General features: G+C 34.9%; 5 protein-coding genes across 5 annotated transcripts; 2 read left to right on the forward strand and 3 right to left on the reverse strand.

Moving 5' to 3' along the window:
- Window positions 1-121: 121 nt before the first annotated feature.
- On the reverse strand, window positions 122-2,591 carry DFA_07391 (uncharacterized protein; the record flags this gene model as incomplete). The annotated part of the gene is made up of 4 exons (XM_004367194.1): window positions 122-180; window positions 800-1,148; window positions 1,213-2,344; window positions 2,446-2,591. The coding sequence occupies 4 exons, from the start codon at window positions 2,589-2,591 to the stop codon at window positions 122-124; spliced, it is 1,686 nt and encodes a 561-aa protein (XP_004367251.1).
- A 277-nt stretch (window positions 2,592-2,868) lies between these two features.
- Window positions 2,869-4,162, forward strand: DFA_07392 (uncharacterized protein; the record flags this gene model as incomplete). The annotated part of the gene is made up of 2 exons (XM_004367195.1): window positions 2,869-3,501; window positions 4,154-4,162. 2 exons carry the CDS (start codon window positions 2,869-2,871, stop codon window positions 4,160-4,162), a joined length of 642 nt encoding a protein of 213 aa, XP_004367252.1.
- Window positions 4,163-4,299: 137 nt separating this feature from the next.
- Window positions 4,300-5,313, forward strand: DFA_07393 (Triacylglycerol lipase-like protein triacylglycerol lipase; the record flags this gene model as incomplete). The annotated part of the gene is made up of 2 exons (XM_004367196.1): window positions 4,300-4,642; window positions 4,730-5,313. 2 exons carry the CDS (start codon window positions 4,300-4,302, stop codon window positions 5,311-5,313), a joined length of 927 nt encoding a protein of 308 aa, XP_004367253.1.
- A 123-nt stretch (window positions 5,314-5,436) lies between these two features.
- On the reverse strand, window positions 5,437-13,083 carry DFA_07394 (uncharacterized protein; the record flags this gene model as incomplete). The annotated part of the gene is made up of 8 exons (XM_004367197.1): window positions 5,437-7,670; window positions 7,743-8,329; window positions 8,408-8,739; window positions 9,112-9,130; window positions 9,194-11,372; window positions 11,462-12,048; window positions 12,124-12,470; window positions 13,063-13,083. The coding sequence occupies 8 exons, from the start codon at window positions 13,081-13,083 to the stop codon at window positions 5,437-5,439; spliced, it is 6,306 nt and encodes a 2,101-aa protein (XP_004367254.1).
- Window positions 13,084-13,421: 338 nt separating this feature from the next.
- On the reverse strand, window positions 13,422-19,709 carry DFA_07395 (uncharacterized protein; the record flags this gene model as incomplete). The annotated part of the gene is made up of 8 exons (XM_004367198.1): window positions 13,422-15,625; window positions 15,715-16,283; window positions 16,355-16,757; window positions 17,124-17,177; window positions 17,239-18,923; window positions 19,167-19,188; window positions 19,318-19,501; window positions 19,665-19,709. 8 exons carry the CDS (start codon window positions 19,707-19,709, stop codon window positions 13,422-13,424), a joined length of 5,166 nt encoding a protein of 1,721 aa, XP_004367255.1.
- Between the last annotated feature and the right edge of the window lie 690 nt (window positions 19,710-20,399).

The following is a 20,399-nucleotide window of genomic DNA, read 5'->3' on the forward strand; positions in this document are numbered from 1 at the left end:
TGATTGTTGTTTAGAAAAACCCTTGCCATCGATAATTAATTGGGTGCCAGTTATCAGAACTGATGGCAGATTCAGCCCCAATCTGCAGGTTATTGTACGTTGGGAACCCTCGTCGAATTTTTCATTTTTTTTCGGGATCCCATCCATCCAATACCGACACAATCGTCGCGAATAAAATTGCTTTGGATAAAAAATTAAAATTTTAAAAAAAAAATCTTCGAGTCCCTGGTCTCTTGCAAAACCGTGGCATTGTTGGGGATGACTCCTTCCTGAATATACTCAATATCCCGGGATTGTTCCGATTCTTCTTTGTGATTCGAAACCGAACCGATCAATTAATCAGAGAGAGAGAGAAAGAGAGACTCTCAGATCTTTAGAAATCATCGAATCAATAGTCACCTGCAAAGTTTGTTTTAGTTTCTCTCTCTGGGATCTGGCCCTAGTTGATAACTCCGATGCAATGGTCGTAAAGAAAGAAATAAAGTAAAGGTGGGAAATATTAGAACGAATTTCCTTGGTTTGAAGATTCACGACAAAGATCTTTGAGTCGTGGTTGCGAGAAATGAAATTGGTGTTGTATTTTTAAACCATCTTTTAAGATGGCTTGGAAGGGATGAGACCTTAATCTTGTATTGCGACACCAAAAGTCGAAATTGGTTGGTTTGGATATCTCTTTTTATTTCTTGTACTCTATTAAATCCTTTACTATAATATTATTTGGGTTAAAAAAAATAACAGTTTGGTTAGTACTGTTGTTGTTTGGGTAGGTGTAATACATTTTTGATCAATATATATTTACCATTTAATAATAGGATGACAAGATTAATTCCATCTTGATAAACCTTTTTTAAAATATTGTTGTTTATAAATGGAGAAGAGGAAGAAGTAGGTGTAGAGGTTTGTGATAATGAATCTATAAATGTTTGTATTGTAAATCTCCTAGTGTCATCATAATCCTCTATTCTATCTTTTAAATGATTTGATAATAGATTGGAAATATTATCATTAAAATAGATAACCTCCTCTTCTTCTTCTTCTTCTTTTTTTTCATTGTTTATAAATGTTGATAGATTATATAATATTGTTTCTCCATACTTTTTTAATTGTTGATATTTATGATTATTCTCTTTAATTTTAATTGTTTTAATCTAAAATAATTATAATATATATGTTAGTTTTAAATCTTCGGTACTATTTTAAAAAAGGTCATACCGTATTGTTATTGTTTGTATGAAAATAGTAATAATTGTTATTGTTGTTGTTGTTTGAATATTTTTTAACTGTATCGATTGTACCAAAAGAGATTGTTGTTGTTGTGGTTGTTGATTTATCAGTGTTATTATTCAGATCGAGTAATATAGATGTTGAGGAATATTTAGCAAGTTGTTTTAGTATTGTAGGGTTTACATTTTTAAATAGTTGTATATCGTTTAGATTGAAATAATGAAGAGCAATAGGATCCACCTCTCCAATAGTCATTACTATATCAATATTATTATGTTTGATTGTATTCTCAACATAATCTTTCCATTCTCTTTCTTCATCCTTTTTCCATGTTTCTATTTGTTCCAATGTTTGATACATTATTTCTTCTTGTTTTAATCTTTTACTTTTACTCTTTTCAATTGCAACATTATAAAATAATATTCTCCATTTTTTACTATTACTACTATTATTATTATTATTATTGTTGATAATATGATTACAAGGTATTAAAGGATAAATCATTCCATCAATAGATTTTATAATATTATTGATATTATATAGAAATGATGGAGGAGATGAAGAGGAAGAAGAGTCCAAAGATGATTCATCATCATCCTTTATAAACATAAAATAATCTTGTAATTGAGACCATTTTATATCCTTGTTATTTGATTTTAGTTCTATGATTGATTGATTTATAATTGTAGACATTGCTTTTTTACCAATATCATCAACTCCTCCTCCTTTAGACCTTTCCATTTCATCAATTATAATTATATCTATTAATTGTTTATAATCATTCTTTTCAATTGATTCTAATACGATTTGATGTAATGATGATGATTGTAATTGTAATGGTTGGTGTTTGTTGTATTGATCAATAAACTCTTTTGATTGTAAATAGTGTTGAATCAATTGAATAGAGATACGACAACCTTGTATGACACTATTTAAATCTAAACCTCGTTGCAATAGAGGTAAAGATCTCTTTAGCAGAGTAGATGCCAATATGATTGCATATTTCAATAGACCATTATTATAGTAATAGACATCTTGTATAGATTGAATATAATTCTTTATAAAGGTTGCTATTGGATGATTAATATCCAAGTATTCCAATATAACTCTAATATCAGAACTAATTATAATACTAAATAGAGTGATGAGTTATATCAATATTCAATTCATTCTCAAAAGAAGACGATAGATGATTCATTCATTTGCATCAAATCTACATACGATTCAGTATTATTATTTACAAGTATTTTAGATAGATTGTAATGTTTGCTCGATGTGTCTTTTAGAACCTCTGCAATCGATGATAGTATGATACTACATGATTGTATAGTTTCAAATTGTTGTTGATTTTGAGATGAACTATTCATCCCTCAAATATTAATACTTCAAAAGAAAGAAAAGAAATAAATAAATATATTAAAAATCAAATTTAAAAGATTATGAGTTGTTGCACGAGATGACGCATCGCTTCGGCTCAAAGTGCGAACATCATTTAATTTATTATTTTTCGCGCTAATACCAGCAACAGCACTATATAACACAAACAAATAAATCTTTAGATTTAGTAGTAGTAGTAGTATTAAAAGAATCATTGTATATATTTATAGTTTAAAAGAGTAAGAGAGTAAGAGAGAGAGAGATACCATGGTACTTACAGAAACAGAAAGAGCATTACAAGCTCTCATTGCATTTGGTACAAACTTGTCTTGTTTACCATTAGGTATCATGTGCGTCAAGAGAGGCACTGCATATGAAGCTATTGTAGGTACTGCGTGTGCATTGTGCAGTATGTTGTATCATGTGGGAGAGGTGTACGAGAAGACATGGTGGTTTAAATTGAGTGGTATGACATCTGGCCAATGGCATCGACTTGACAATATATTCACGATCCTCGCCTTTCAAGCATTGATGTTTTACTTGACCGATGTCAGTAATCCACAGATCATGGATCTTTTGCGTTGGACATTCCTCGTGTTTACACTATACTGTCAAGAACGTGCACCATGGGACATTACATACACTATACTCCCTATTGGAGCCAGTTTCTTGCTTCTCATAGTCTCTCACCTCTACCGACGAAGAGTACCTGAATGGATCAAGAACAGGTACTTTCTCTATGGATTGGGGTGTCTTGTCGTCGCTGGATTCTTCTTTGCCCGTGGTCTCGACGACGACACCGATTATTTACGTTGGAATCATGGTGTATGGCATTTCTTTATTGGCATCGCCTTTTTCTTCATTTTCCAATCCCGAGACAAGAGTGTCAAAGATCTTTATGTATGTAGTAGTAGTATTCAACGAAGAAGAATGAATATCTCAAAAGAAAAAAACAAAAATATCATCCATCGTCATCATCGACCTGACCTATTATTAACTGTCCTGTCTTATCCTATCCTATCCTATCATCGTCTTTTAGAAAAAATTTTAAACAACACTAACAACAAACAATTACGATTAATAAAAAAACCTAAACTATAACGATAGTTTGAAAATCAAGTAAATATCAAAAGAATATTCAACGACCAGACTCCATCCCAAGGGACAACCGTAGATAGACGATCGGAGGTAATAATGATTAGTTAGCATCTTACCCCCAACTTGCAAGGGATTTTACGAAATTCCGAAAAAAGTTAGTAGCGTGATCGCAACTCGTTGTGTTTGGCAACGGTATCTTTGCAGAAAACATTTTAAAATGTTTTAAAAAAAATTTTGTTTCCTGATCCCACCTCACTAATCTTATAACTTTTCTGTTTTGACCTACTCCTTCAGTCCTATCATTCATTCATCAAATTTACTTTAACTTTTTTTAAATCACATCAACACAATTCAAAGATAATACTTGGGAGAAAGAAAACAGAACAGTATAATCAAAATCCACATCATCATTATATATATTGTTTTTTTTAGTATATATATCTATTTGTAATAGTACCATTAGTAAACAACAGCAGCAGTAAAGATCTTCTTCATCTTTTTAATTATATATATATATATATCCCCTCTTCTTTTCTTTTTTTTTTAAAAATTATTATTTGTTGATTCAACACAACAATTCCAAACAACGATTGTAACACAATGATGATCAAAAACACCAACAATGTCCTATCATCAATTCTTGTAATATTAATTTTCACATCATGTACCATTATTCCATCGCTGTCTGCTGCAGCACTCAAGAGAGGAGGAGGAGGAAGACCAACAAAGGTCATTTCAAACACTGGTCCAACCGACGCCTACCAACAAACATTGGCCGAGACCTTTATTTTAATGGCCTACAACTCATACTGCGTTCAATCTGAAATCTTGGATTGGTCATGCACCAACTGTCAAAAACTTCCACAAGTCACAGTTGGTCAAGTCATCTATAGTAACAGTACCGATACTCAAGCTTATGTTGCTACATATAGTAATGAATATGGTAAGAAATGAAAAAGAATCAAACAAACAAATTTAATCCACAATCATATGTGATCATATACTTATTCTACTCTATATTTTTTTTTAGTTTACGTTGCATTTAGAGGATCAATGGATATTGAGAGTTGGATTACCAATTTACAATTTTTACAAGAAACTTATCCAGGTGTACCTGATGCACTTGTTCACTCTGGTTTCTACAATGCCTACAAGAGCGTTCAACAACAAGTCCAAGTTGCCCTCCAAAATGCAGTAAAGGCATGTCCAACTTGTAAGCAACTCTATGTCATTGGTCACAGTTTGGGTGGTGCTTTGGCTTCACTTTGTATGGCCGATGTCGTTCAATGGTTCCCAAGCATGTACACTGAATCCTATACTTTTGGCAGTCCACGTGTCGGTAATGCTTATTGGGTTTCCTACTACAACTCGATTCAACCAAACAACTATCGTATCGTAAATCAAGACGATCTTGTACCACATGTCCCACCAAAGGGTATCATCCCCATCTATGACCACGTTCCAACCGAAGTCTGGTACAAATCAAATGCCACTGAAAACTACAAGATCTGCGATGATTCTGGCGAGGATCCAACCTGTTCTGATTCAGTCAACCCACTCTTCTTTAGCATCTATGATCATCTCCATTATTTCGATCAACATTGTTGTTGTTGAGACAAAAATTAAACACCAAACATCCTTATTTATAATAATAATCCCCAAAGAAAATAAAATAAATGATAGATAATCGTTTTACTTTTTTTTTTTTATTTAAATAATATTTATTTATTTATTTATTTAAATTATCAAAAAAATAACAATAGATAAAACAACAAGGATATTTGATGTGGTTGATTGCAATAATCTATTTGATAATGAAACAGCACCAGTGGTAGTACCATTAGTTGTTGGGGGATCATTCTTTAGAGTTGTTGCTTGAACAGTTGATGTTGAACTGATCTCTGAAATAGAGTTGGATGCAATCACTTGAATGTAATAGGTTGTATCTGATTGTAATCCTGTGAATTGACAACTTGTAACATTTACACCTTGGCACACTGTATTCCATTCAGTGCCATTGATAGAGATACCAGAAACATAATTATCGGCAAATTGTACTTGTGTCCAACTAGCTGATATAGCATTAATATTAGTTGATGTTGTTATGGTTGTCTGTGCCATAGTTGGAGTGAAGAGGATAGTTGTTGAGTTTTGTGATGTCATCTCTCCATTGCTTGCAGTCACTTGAATAGAATAACTTTGTTTGGTTTGTTGTTGTGATGGTGTGAATGCATAGGTTGTCTCTCCACTTGTGTCTTGGGTTGTTGCTTGAAATCCATTGACTAATACATCGTATGTTGTAGCAACAGAAATATTTCCACCTATAGTTGAATAACTGATTGAAATACCGACATTATTTGGAATGATTGAAACTGTAACAATTGGTGATTCTAATATTGGAATATATACAATCGATGTTGAATTCTCTGATGTCAATTGACCATTGGTAGCAACAACCTTGATAACATAGGTGCTTTGAGTTTTCTTTTGTTCATCCGAGAATGTATATGTTGCTTTCTTGGTGGTATCTGCTGTTACAATGACTTGATCGTTGATTGATACATCATAGGTGGTTGTGATTGACTGACTTCCACCTGTTGAACTGTATGTCATATTTAATGTATCATAGTCCATCACTGTATTGATGATTGGATCATCAAGTTGGGTTGGCAATATCTTTTGAGTGATTGTTTGTACTGTTGACGATGATCCACTGTTGAAAACTGCCATATCGATTGTGACTGTCGAATCTGGTGTGAGACCGGTGAATGTGGCAGTGTTGGTTTTGGTGAATTGTTGTGCTGCTTGTTTGTTGACAGAGATATAGAAAATGGTATCGACATTTGGAATACCTCCAGTTGATTCAAATTGAATGGTGACTGAACTGTTTGTAAATGCAGTCACCTTGAATACAGATATAGTTGGAGCTGGATACGATACAATATTTGTTGATTGAGTCGTAAAATCAACATTATTGGTTGCTTCAACGATGATTGCATTTGATGATCCTGGAGGGACTGTGAATCTACAATTTTGAGCTGGACAATATGCTAAAACAATGACTGTTCCATTCAATTTAACTTGATATGTGGTTTGACCTGGTACACCTCCAGTAGCACTATAACTAAATGAGATGGTTGTAATCGTACTGACAATATTGTTGATTTGTGGTGTTGATAGTGTTGGGTATGTTGTAAATGTGTTGGTTGTCAATGATTGACTACGTCCATTATTATTGGCTGTAATATTAAATATATAATCAGTTGATGGTGTTGTTGTGACGGTACATGTTGTTGATACGATATCCTGGCAATTGGGAACAGGTGCACCATTGGCATTGACATAATAACGAGTGAGTGTTGGATCACCACCAGTACTTGAATAATTAATGACAATTGATTTTGATTTAATAACTGTCGATGTGACTGTTGGTGCATTTACCAGATCCCACAATTTAACTGTCACGATGGAAAAGGTAGTTTCTTGTGCATTACTTGCAGATACCTTAATTTGATAGGTCTGAAGAGTTGTCAATCCACTAAACTGATATTGTTTGACTTGAGTATTTGTAAATGAACTGGTACCATCCAACCAACCAGAATAGGTTGTTGTTGATTCTGGATTATCACCACCTACTGCATTATAACTAATGTCGATCGAGTTTGTTGTTGCAGAGTATTGGATAGCTGGTGACTCTAGTGATTTGGTCAATGTGACAGGAGCAGCATTTTTCACAGGACTTGTTTCTCCATAGTTGGTGGCTGTCACTCCAATAGTAATAGTACTACCTGGCGTTAAACCAGTGATATTACACACCATAGTTGTGGTTCCGTTACACTGTGGAACAATGACTCCATTTGAATAGGCGGCAAATGTAGAAACATTTCCTGGCATACCTCCAGTCGATGTCCACGATACAGCTAACCATGTACGTGAATATCCAATAACATTAACAGCTGATACTACAGGTACTATAAACAAGAAGAAAGAAAGAGAGTTAATTACTTTAAAATATTTCTTTTCACATTCTTTTTTCTACATACAAGGAACAAGAGAAAAGTTTGCAGAAACAAACTCTGGAATTGGACCGACAGTTTGACTACTGACTAAAAGTTTAATGAAAGTTTGCTTATTTTCGAGTAGAGGACTTGAAAATGTGCAAAGACCATAGAACGGGGGATTATTTATATTTAAATAGGTAAAACAGTTGGTCGAGGTACTGGTAGCACCATCCAACAAGTAAATATAGAGATTGTCAAGGTTAAAAGAGAAATCGATGGTGGCAGCATTTTTTTGAATAGAATAGCTACGATAACCAACTGAAATACCTATAGCAACGGTGGCTTTGAATTCGGTAGAGGCAATGATTGCCTTGGTAAGGAGGTTACCACCAATAGTCAATGATGACGTTGCTGAGCATTCGTTGGTGATAATCGATGGGTTGTTGGATGGACATGAGTTGTTGACATTGGATATACCAGTGATGGAAAGGGCAGTCGAATTGTATTGACTAAAACCAGAGGCAATTGGTAGGTATGGGGCATAGGCAGATACAAGAGGATCGAAAATAATACATTGTCCTGGTTGTGAGTTCTTCATTACATATGCAATTGGGTAGAGATCAGAACATCTATAAATTAAATAGATAAATACGTAAAGGATTAGGATTTATAATATGAGATGGTTTAATTGCTACTACTATACATACGATCTTTTTCTTTGAAAGTAAATACATCCTGGACATGGTGCAGCTTCTCCAGAAGTGTATACGTATAGTGTGTCTGTTGTAGTGTCACAAAGAGATGATGAAGGTGTTGTAACTTGAAGAATCTTTGGTGTGGTTGAGCAGGTCAAGTCATTTGTATAGGTGTATTTAAAAGAATTGGTTAACTGTCCAGTATAGGTAAACTTGAATGACCCAGTTCCATCCAACGAACGAAAACATTGGTTCATTGGAAATGTGGCAAGAGAGTTACCATTAAAAATAGACGATGAACATGGTGATCTCATTCCAATCCACTGTGCTTGCACATCATTACTCTGTTGTAATATTATTACAAATATTAATAATAAATAAATCATTATTATTATTATATTGTAAAGAAAGGGATAAATAAATAAATAAATAAAATAAGAAGATGATGATCATGATGATGTTTAATCGAATAAATATATCCTTCCTTACATTTACATTGGCCAACCATATGTGGAGTCATAGGACGATACCGACCTCTATAGAGAAAATATCAAACTACGAGCTCGTTGAAAAATCGAATCTAACGATCATGACCAGGAGAGATGCCAATTGTCGATCTAATCTTCTGACGCTTTACGAAGAACGAGAAAGGAACCAGTATTCTTTATCTGTACACTATATCTGTGTGTGATTAATTAAACTAAATAAACACACACACAAACTATAGTTTGATATCTAAAAATCGAAAAACAAAATGAATATTTTTTGAAAATTACAATTATTTATTTATTTAATTACATCAAGAAAATAACAAATAGAGTGATGATTATCATATTGGTTGATATTAATAATCTATTTGATAATGATACTGGTTCGGGTTTGAGTGTTGTTGCTTGAACAGTTGATGTTGAACTAATCTCTGAAATGGTATTTAATGAGACCACTTGAATGTAATAGGTTGTATCTGATTGTAATCCTGTGAATTGGCAACTTGTAACATTTACACCTTGACATACTGTATTCCAATCGACAGAGTCAGTAGAGATACCAGCAACATAATTATCGGCAATTGGTACTTGTGTCCAACTAGCTGATATAGCATTAACATTGGTTGATGCTGTGATGGTTGTTTGTGCCATGGTTGGAGTGAAGAGGATAGATGTTGAGTTTTGTGAAGTCATTGCTCCATTGCTTGCAATCACTTGGACAGTGTAACTTTGTCTCGATTGTTGTTGTGATTTTGTGAATGTATAGGTTGTGGCACCGCTTTCAAGTGGGAATCCATTGACCAATACCTGATAAGTTGTAGTAATCTGATTATTGCCACCAATAGCTGAATAACTGATTGAAATACCGACATTATTTGGAATGATTGAAACTGTAATGATTGGTGATTCTAATATTGGAATATATACGATGGATGTTGAATTCTCTGATGTCAATTGACCATTGGTGGCAACAACCTTGATGACATAGGTGCTTTGTGTTTTCTTTTGTTCATTTGAAAATGTATATGTTGCTTTCTTGGTGGTGTCTGCCGTTACAATGACTTGGTCGTTGATCGATACATCATAGGTGGTTGTGATTGATTGACTTCCTCCTGTTGAACTGTATGTCATATTTAATGTATCATAGTCCATCACTGTATTGATGATTGGATCACCAAGTAAATTTGGTAATAACTTTTGAGTGACTGTTTGTACAGATGATGTTGAACCACTGTTGGATGCTATCATGTCGATTTTGACTGTTGAATCTGGTGTGAGACCGGTGAATGTGGCGGTGTTGATTTTGGTAAATTGTTGTGCTGCTTGTCCGTTGACAGAGATATAGAAAATGGTATCAACAGTTGGATCACCTCCTGTCGACTCAAATTGAATGGTGATAGAGTTCTTTGTGAAAGCGGTCACCTTGAGTACAGATATAGTTGGAGCTGGATACGATGAAATAGTTGTTGATTGAGTTGTGAAATCAACATTATTGGTTGCTTCAACGATGATTGCATTTGATGATCCTGGGGGGACTGTGAATCTACAATTTTGAGCTGGACAATATGCTGCTAAAACAATGACCGTTCCATTCAATTTAACTTGATAGGTAGTTTGACCTGGTACACCTCCAGTAACACTATAACTAAATGAGATGGTTGTAATAGTACTGACAATATTGTTGATTTGTGGTGGTGATAGTGTTGGGTATGTTGTGAAAGTGTTGGTTGTCAATGATTGACTACGTCCATTATTATTGGCTGTAATATTAAATATATAACCGGTTGATGGTGTTGTTGTGACTGTACATGTTGTTGATACGATTTCTTGACAATTGGCAACAGGTACACCATTGGAATTGACATAATAACGAGTGAGTGTTGGGTCACCACCGGTACTCGAATAATTAATGACAATTGATTTTGATTTAATAACTGTCGATGTGACTGTTGGTGCATTTACCAGATCCCACAATTTAACTGTGATTGTTGAAAAGGTAGTTTCTTGAGCATTACTTGCAGATACCTTGATTTGATAGGTCTGAAGAGTTGTCAATCCACTAAACTGATATTGTTTGACTTGAGTATTTGTAAACGAGCTAGTACCATCCAACCAACCAGAATAGGTTGTTGTTGATTCTGGATTAGCACCACCTGCTGCAATATAACTAATGTCGATCGAGTTTGTTGTTGAAGAGTATTGGATAGCTGGTGCACCAAGTAAATTACTCAATGTGGCGACAACTGTTTTCACAGGACTTGTTTCTCCAAAGTTGGTGGCCGAAACTCCAACGGTAACAGTACTTCCCACTGCTAAACCAGTGATATTACACTCCAAAGCAGTGATCCCATTACATTGTGGAACAATGGCACTGTTTGCATAAACAGTAAATGTAGAAACATTTCCTGGCATACCTCCAATCGATGTCCATGCAACAGTCACCCATGTCTGTGAAAATCCATTAACATTAACAGCTGATATTTCAGGTACTTTTAATAAAAAAGAAAAAGAGAGAGAAGGAGTTAATAAAATAATAAAAAATATATATATATATATATATTTTCTCTTTACTACATACAAGGAACAAGTGAAAAGTTTGCAGAGATTAGATCGGGAATTTGACTGACAGTTTGACCACCCATTGAAAGTCTAATAAATGTTTGTTTACCGGTGAGCAGAGGAGTGGTAAGATTACAGTTTCCAAAGAATTGTGGATTTGCATTGGTTGGAGTACAGAAGCAACTGATAGACATACCGGTAAGTCCATCAAGTAAGACTACCTCTAGATTCTCTAGAAAGAAGGAGACATCCCAAGTGGCAGGGAATCTACTCAAAGAATAACTACGGTATCCAATGGCAATGGGAGGTGCAAAGGTGGATTTGAACTGCGTGGGAATGATTGCCTTGGTAAAGATATTTCCTCCAATCGTCAACGATGACGCTGAGCATAGGTCATTGGTTATGAGTGATGGATTGGCAGATGAACATGTCTGGTTGACATTGGACAGTGGTGACATTGATATAGCAGTACTATTAAATTTGCTAAAGGCTGCATTCACAGTTTGGTATGGTGCTGTCATCGATGAAAGTGGATCCACTATAACACAATTTGCAGCTTGGGTGATATTCACAGAATAAGAAATTGATGGAAGTACTTCATTACATCTAATAGGAAAAGAGAGAGAGTAAGTAATTGATTGTTTCAAGATCTTTTGAATAGATAGGTAGATAGGTAGTTACGTTTGTTTTCTGTGAAAGAAGAGTGAATTTGGACTTGGAATGACACCAACAGCAGCAAAGTTGTATACTGTATCAGTGGCAGTATCACAAAGGGTAGGCTTTGTAGGTGTAATGATTGTGAAGACTTGTGGAGTGGTAGAACAGGTCAAGTCATTCAAAGCATATACATTTTTGTAAAAAGTTGTGTATTGTCCAGTATAGGTAAACTTGAATGAACTAGTTCCATCCAACGTTTTATAACACTTGTTCAATGGAAAGGTGGCCAATGAATTGGCTGAAAATGATGTAGCTGAACATGGAGTTCTCATCGCTATGAATCCTTGTCCTTGCACTACATTGTTCTTTTGCTGTAATAATACAAATATAATTATGAATAAAATACTAAAAATTCTATTCCTCATATTGTTGATGGGGGTGTTTTGTTATTATTTTGAATAAAAAAAAAAAAAGAGATAAAAAGAAATAAAGGAATAGAGTTAAAGTTACTATTGCTTTATAGGATTCCTCTAATACATCGCCGTCGCTCATGATAGGTCAGAACGTATATACGTCGAAAACATAGTATCCCCATGGTATCTAGAATTACGAGCTCCTAAAAATCGTCAACCGAATCGGATTCTAAAAAAGTCTTTGTTCGATTGACTAAAAGTGTATTCATCTCTGTGTTATATGTTTTTTTTTAAATACATGCTAATTATTTGTATTATGTTGTAGGTTTTAAAAAGATAAATGTAACCACACAGACCACAAGAATGAAGACCTAGGGGATGTATGAAAGGACATATACACAAAATCTCAACAATCATCAACAAAGTAATATCATTTTATATCGAATCCTGGGAGCAAGTCTGTTTCGATACAGTTCGCTCTCCAACACTACGTGAAAATTGTAGTCATGCAATCTTCCTAGCTCTTGCTGATCTGATAGAATACATTTACCTGTATTGAGATGATTGACATAGTTTTTGGGCAGTACTAGGTACAAGACAAGAGTTTATAGGAGCGTAAAAGGAACAAAGCATGAGTAAAAATCATAATGCCTTGCAACACGAGAGCAAGTTTCAATAGTCGTCTCTAGAATTCTTTCATTGTTTCCTAGCAAGCTGATCAGGACCGGAGCCACGTTGTTGTATAAACTATATATGGGTTCAGTCCCTATCAGCTTGTTGGTAAATAATAAGAATGTGTGCCCCCCGCTTTGGCACCCCTATCATCATTTATAAATCTAAAGAGGTATGAAATTATTATTATTATGATTATTATTGTGCAAGATATTATTAATATTATAATTTATTAATTTAGATAGACCAACATGTTGCTACGATAATAGTAAATAAAACAAGAATATTTGATGTGGTTGACAGTTGTAATAATCTATTTGATAATGAAACTACAACAGTGCTAGATTCTGTTGTTGCTTGAACAGTTGATGTTGAACTACTTTCTGAAATGGTATTTAAAGAGATCACTTGAATGTAATAGGTTGTATCTGATTGTAATCCTGTGAATTGGCAACTTGTAACATTTACACCTTGACATACTGTATTCCAATCGATTCCATCAATAGACACACCAGCAACATAATTATCGGCAATTGGTACTTGTGTCCAACTAGCTGATATTGAATTACTATCAGTTGATGTTGTGATGATTGTCTGTACCATAGTTGGTGTGAAGAGGATAGTTGTTGAGCTATCTGATGTCATTGCTCCATTACTTGCAATAACTTGAATAGAATAACTTTGTTTGGTTTGTTGTTGCATTTTTGAGAATGTATAGGTTGTAGCTCCACTATCGATTGGGAATCCATTGACCAACACCTGATAAGTTGTAGTAATCTGATTATTTCCACCAATAGACGAATAACTGATTGAAATACCAACATTATTTGGAATGATTCCGACTGTAACAATTGGTGATTCTAATTTTGGAATATATAAGATCGATGTCGAATTTTCTGATGTCAGCTGACCATTGGTAGCAACAACCTTGATGACATAGGTGCTTTGTGTTTTCTTTTGTTCATTTGAAAATGTATATGTTGCTTTCTTGGTGGTGTCTGCCGTTACAATGACTTGGTCGTTGATCGATACATCATAGGTGGTTGTGATTGATTGACTTCCTCCTGTTGAACTGTATGTCATATTTAATGTATCATAGTCCATCACTGTATTGATGATTGGATCACTAATAGAAAGTGGTGATATCTTTTGGGTGATTGTTTGTTTTGTTGATGTTGAGCCACTGTTGGATGCTGTTATGGAAATTGTGACTGTTGAATCTGGTGTAAGATTGTCAAATGTGGCAGTGTTGATTTTGGTGTATTGTAGAGCTGCTTGTCCGTTGACAGAGATAAAATAAGTTGTATCAACAGTTGGAATACCTCCAGTTGATTCAAATTGAATAGTGACTGAGCTGCTTGTAAACGCAGTCACCTTGAATACAGATATACTCGGAACTGAATATGCTACAATATTTGTTGATTGAGTTGTGAAATCAACATTATTGGTTGCTTCAACGATGATTGCATTTGATGATCCTGGGGGGACTGTGAATCTACAATTTTGAGCTGGACAATATGCTGCTAAAACAATGACCGTTCCATTCAATTTAACTTGATAGGTAGTTTGACCTGGTACACCTCCAGTAGCACTATAACTAAATGAGATGGTTGTAATCGTACTGACAATATTGTTGATTTGTGGTGTTGATAGTGTTGGGTATGTTGTAAAGTTGGTGGTTGTCAATGATTGACTACGTCCATTATTATTGGCTGTAATATTAAATATATAACCGGTTGATGGTGTTGTTGTGACGGTACATGTTGTTGATACGATATCCTGGCAATTGGGAACAGGTACACCATTGGCATTGACATAATAACGAGTGAGTGTTGGATCACCACCAGTACTCGAATAATTAATGACAATTGATTTGGATTTAACAACTGTCGATGTGACTGTTGGTGCATTTACTAGATCCCACAATTTAACAATTATGATGGAAAGGGTAGTTTCTTGTGCATTACTTGCAGATACCTTGATTTGATAGGTCTGGAAAGTAGTCAATCCACTAAACTGATATTGTTTGACTTGAGTATTTGTAAATGAGCTAGTACCATCCAACCAACCAGAATAGGTTGTTGTTGATTCTGGATTCTCACCACCTGCTGCAATATAATTGATGCTGATTGAAGTTGGATCAGTGGTGTAGGTGATGACTGGAGAGAATAGGAATTGTGGGAGTAGTTGAGACATTGTCTTTTGTACACTTGTTGCTCCGTTGATCGTGACGGTCACACCAACAGTAACAGTACTTCCAGCAGTCAATCCAGTAATATTACATTCCTTGACAGTAATTCCATTACATTGCGGAACAATGACCCCATTTGAATAAACTTGATAGGTCGGTACAAACCCACTCATACCTCCACTATAAGAATATGAAACTAAAATTGAATCCTTTGCAATTCCAATTATATCAAATGATGCTATTTCAGGTACTATAAACAAGAAGAAGGAAAGAGAGAGAGAGAGAAAGAGTTAGTAAACTATTACTTTTTAATTTTAAATAAATATTATTTTAACATACCAGGAGCAAGAGAGAAATTAGATGAAGATAGATTAGGTCTTGGAGTGACAGTTTGACCAGCAATTTGTAGTCGAACAAATGTTTGTTTACCGATGAGTAGAGGGTCGGTGATATTACACTTTCCAAACCAATTCAAACTTTTCTCATTTTTGTAGCAATCAAGAGTTGCTCCAGTGGCTCCATCGGTCAAGTACATGTATGCATCAAAGGAGGTAAAGGTAACGGGGGGTTTTGGCAATTGGTATCCATTATAACCAAATGACAATGGTGCATTAAAAGATGGGTTATAATCAGTGAGTATAAGGGCAGATGTGAATATGCTTCCAGCAATGGTCACTGAAGATGATGAACACTGGCTAGTCACCACCTTGGTGGGTGCAGTGGAAGGACACGAACCATTGACAGTCGACAAACCAGTCATGTCCAAAGAGTTGGCAGAACTCTGAGTAAAGCTTGACCAATAAGTTTGAAATGGCGAAAACAACGCTGACAATGGATCCATTTGAAGACATGGAGTAACACCACTAGACAATAATAAAGCATAATTTATTGGATATTGATCATTACACCTAAATAAATAAAGATAAATATATATATTAGTAATTAGATTAGTTTATGTTTGTATAATTTATGTACATACGATCTTTTTCTTTCAAAATAAGCAGCACCAATAGAAGGAATGGCATTGACAGTGATGAGTTCATATTGAGTATCAGAGTTGGTATCACAAACACCCTTTTGAGATGGTGAGCTGATGATTATGGTTGGTGGAGTTGTAGCTGTGACGCAAAGGAGATCTTTAAATGTATTCTTGTACGTGATGGCATTGATTCTAGTAAACTTGAACGAACTGATTCCGTCCAACGAAGGATAACATTGATCGATTGGGAAGGTGGCAAGTAATAAACCAGTGTCGAATGTTGCCGTACACGGGGTTCTCATTGCAACAAGTCCTTGTCCTTTAACTCCATTATTACTTATCAATACAATGATCAAAGTAAGTATTGAGATTAAAATGTATCTATTCATTCTCTCTATCTCTACTATCTATCTCGATTAGTCTATCTGATCTGTCATACATGATGACAATCACGAAGTGTCTCGAGTTACTATGGTGATTCTCGTTTCATGGTTATTCATCTTAAGTCGGTTGTTTGTATCTTACAAAGATTGTTTTTCCGAGCTCGATGAATACCGTTGAAAACCTGGGCGTTCATTTTTTTCTTTTTTTTTAATTATTTTTTTTTTCTAATATTTACATTTATTATTATTATTATTACTATTCCAATTTTAATTTAGATAAATTAATATTTTCATTAATCATGTGTGTGTGATTTGTTGTTGTTTATGTTAATTGGTTTGACGATTTCATTTCATTACATTTTTTTTTTCTTTTTTCTTTTTTTTACTTCTTTTCTTTTTCTTATTGAATTCTGGTATAGAAAGTATATTGCTTATTTCTTCTATAAATAAACAAGAGAATAGTAAAGATGATGGTGAGAGCAAGAAGAGGGAGGAGAATACCAAGTACGATTGGGAGGGCTGGAGAATGATGTGGGTTGGATGGTAGGTTCTTTCCAAAATAGACAGCTTGAATGGATTGTGAGTACTGGTAGATGGTGAATTCATAGGAATCGAGTGATGGATCGATATTGGTAGAGTTAAAGTCACCTTCGATTCCGATTTGTGAGGAGATCAAGTTGTAGCCAGAGACACCAAATTCGGGGGGTGCAGACACATTGAATAGGAGGTCACCATAGGCACGGATTCCATTGACTACTCCAAGAGCAGAGTATGTGGTGTTGGGACCAATACCACCGATATTGATGACAGATCCATCAAATAGATCCAAGTAACCGGTGATGGAGATGGCACAGTCGGCCTGGATACTGATAGTACCAGAGTTGTTGACGTTGGAGTGGATAGAGGTCAATGTATTCGAGTTGATGACACCTTTGTTTTCGAGTATGTATGCCCACACGGCGGCAAGCTTGTCGAGTTGCATCACACTGTCGGCCGATGGCATTGTCAACTTGGCATTGTTGCATATGAGACGGTCGAGCAAATAGATACTACCGTAATTGTCGATACCCATGTAGAGTTGCAGTTCAACGGGGATGATGATACTGCTTTGTGGCTCGACAATGATATGCGAGTTGAGTTGCATCGTGTTGACAAATGAATTGGCTCCTACCAACGTGATGGTGCTGTAGATACCTCCTTGTGGGTGCTTAATCGTGTCGGTCCAGATGTTGGTAATGGTGGCGTTGGTCAGTGTAATGTTAGAGTTGCCATTGAGCATGATATAACCCTCGAGGTTTTGTTGCTCCTGTGCATCGTCTCCAGACAAGACAAAAGTACTGTTTATGAGAGCAAAGACGGATGATGGAGGAAGTACGAGCGAGTTTATATACGACGCACCATTGTCGATGATCAACTTTGCGTTTTTGCCGAATTGCAAGATGGTAGTATTAAAGGAACCGCCGGTCGAGGTGACATTGGCGTGATCATTAAGCGACAATGATGCACCGAGTACAGCACCGTTTATGATGGTATTATTACCGTAGATATTGACGGTGGTAGTGGCGTGGATCGACGCGTTGACACCAACAAACAGATTGTAAAAGTTGGCAATATTAACAATCAACTGAGAGTCGTCGTGGCAATTGACCATGCCATTGGCGATAAACAGAGATGCTGTGACAGCAGAGTCATCGTAGATGTTGAGTACAGAGGTGGGGTCGATGGTCAACGAGTTGTCACTGTTGAATACATAGGTGTAGAATTTAGAGTTTTGACCAAGATGCACGTTGGTGTTGTTGTTAAAGTAGACCTGGTCGGCATAGATGGTCGTGTCGTTGACCACCTCGAGGTTGACGCTATCAAATGTCACGTTGGCTGTGATGTTAAAGACAGAGACATCAAAGACTAGAGATGTCGACTGACCACCAAACACCAACAGACCTTCCATATCAAACTGAGTCAAGTTGCTAACAACCAACTTGATGACCTCTGAGTGTTCGCTCAAGTCGATACGGAAGGTATAGCCGACGCTGTTTTGAAATGCATCTGGTACATCCCAAAAGCTAATGTCACCAAATATATCACATCCTTCAGTGTAGGTGGCATTGATAACACATGCATCTGAGAATTGAAAGTTGGTTGTACTGAATGTAGCTGCTTCAACTCTACCTATACCTTGACTAGTACTACTGTTATATAGTGTTATTACAAAAAGTAATACAATTGTAAAATAAATACTATTATTACTCTTCATCTTCTTATTTCTTTATACAATCTAATTATATACTTTAAATTTTAAAGAATATTCATCTTTTGGGTGTGAAAGAGATTTTCACCAATTTCTTTTTTTTTAATATTTTTTTTAATTTTTTTTTTTTTAAAAAGATTGATGGCTATCCAAAATCCCTATCTTATTCTTGGTAACTAACAACCTATTATTAAAATATTGATCTTTAAAGTAGAAATGTCCAATGATAAAAAGAAATTGATAATGTTCCTCTTTGAAAGGGGATAGTGCATCGCTGTCACAAATTAAAACAATTATACTATTTCTTTATTTGACACAAGAGAGTTTCAAACAACTAACCACTTTAAAATTGACATATGATGGTTGACAACATGATAAACCAAGATGATGATGGTCAGGGGATGAAGATGGAAGATGATGGAAGATGGATGACAGAAGAAGGGATAGTGGATGATGAATGAAAGAGATCAAAGTAAACAACAGGTAGTACAGTATAAATAATACTTTGACCTTAACCTTTTATAATAATAATAATAATATACTACCCTAACTTAACTAGACTTATATTTCTATTCAAGAACAGAATAACAAAGTAACTCTGATCAAAAAGTCAGAGTTGTCAAAGTGGTGTGGTTGCTTTTTTATTATAAAAGTTTTAATTTTAATAAATTAAAGTTACAAACCCATAAACCATCTTTGGATGCATACCTTTATATAGACACATATTTCTATAGTTGTAATTTCACAAATATTTGTTACAAATAATTATTCTGGTGAATTAATTTATTTTAAATTCGTCAGAAAAATAATATTGATTTGGAGGGTAAAATAATTAATAAATAAATAAAAAAGAGAGGGAAAAAGAGAAAGAAAGAAATAGAAAAATATAGTTTTGGTTGTTCCCGTGGTTGTGTAGACCATGGGAACAGTCCAAAAAAAAAAAAAAAGCCCCCAATGCGATGAAACTCGACTTACATGGGGCTTGCGCACACGAAACGACGGCGGAATGGATGGACGATGGACTGGACACGGACGACGGCAACGGAACAAGGAATGTATAAAAAGAAAAGAGTAGGAAGAGAGGGAAACCACTTGGGTAAAAGTAATTAAATATCTTTTTTTTTTAGAAAAGAAGAGGATTGTAATTGGTTGTTGTTGTAATTATTATTATTATTATTAGTTATTGTTGTTGGTTGTTGTTATTATTATTATTATTATTTTTTTAGGTGTTGTTGTTGGTTGTTGTAACTATTATTATTGTTGGTTGTTGGTTGTTGGATTATTATTATTATTATTATTATTATTAATATTAAAATGTTGTTATTACCAAAAGAGTTGAAGAGAATGATTGAAAGAGTAGTGTACCTATAAAATAAAAAGAAAAAAAGAGTAAGTAAATTCATATTTAAATATC

The sequence above is a fragment of the Cavenderia fasciculata genome (assembly GCF_000203815.1).
Source record: "Cavenderia fasciculata unplaced genomic scaffold Scf_ET2XIPL01CNAVH-3, whole genome shotgun sequence".
Taxonomy (NCBI): Eukaryota; Evosea; class Eumycetozoa; order Acytosteliales; family Cavenderiaceae; genus Cavenderia; species Cavenderia fasciculata.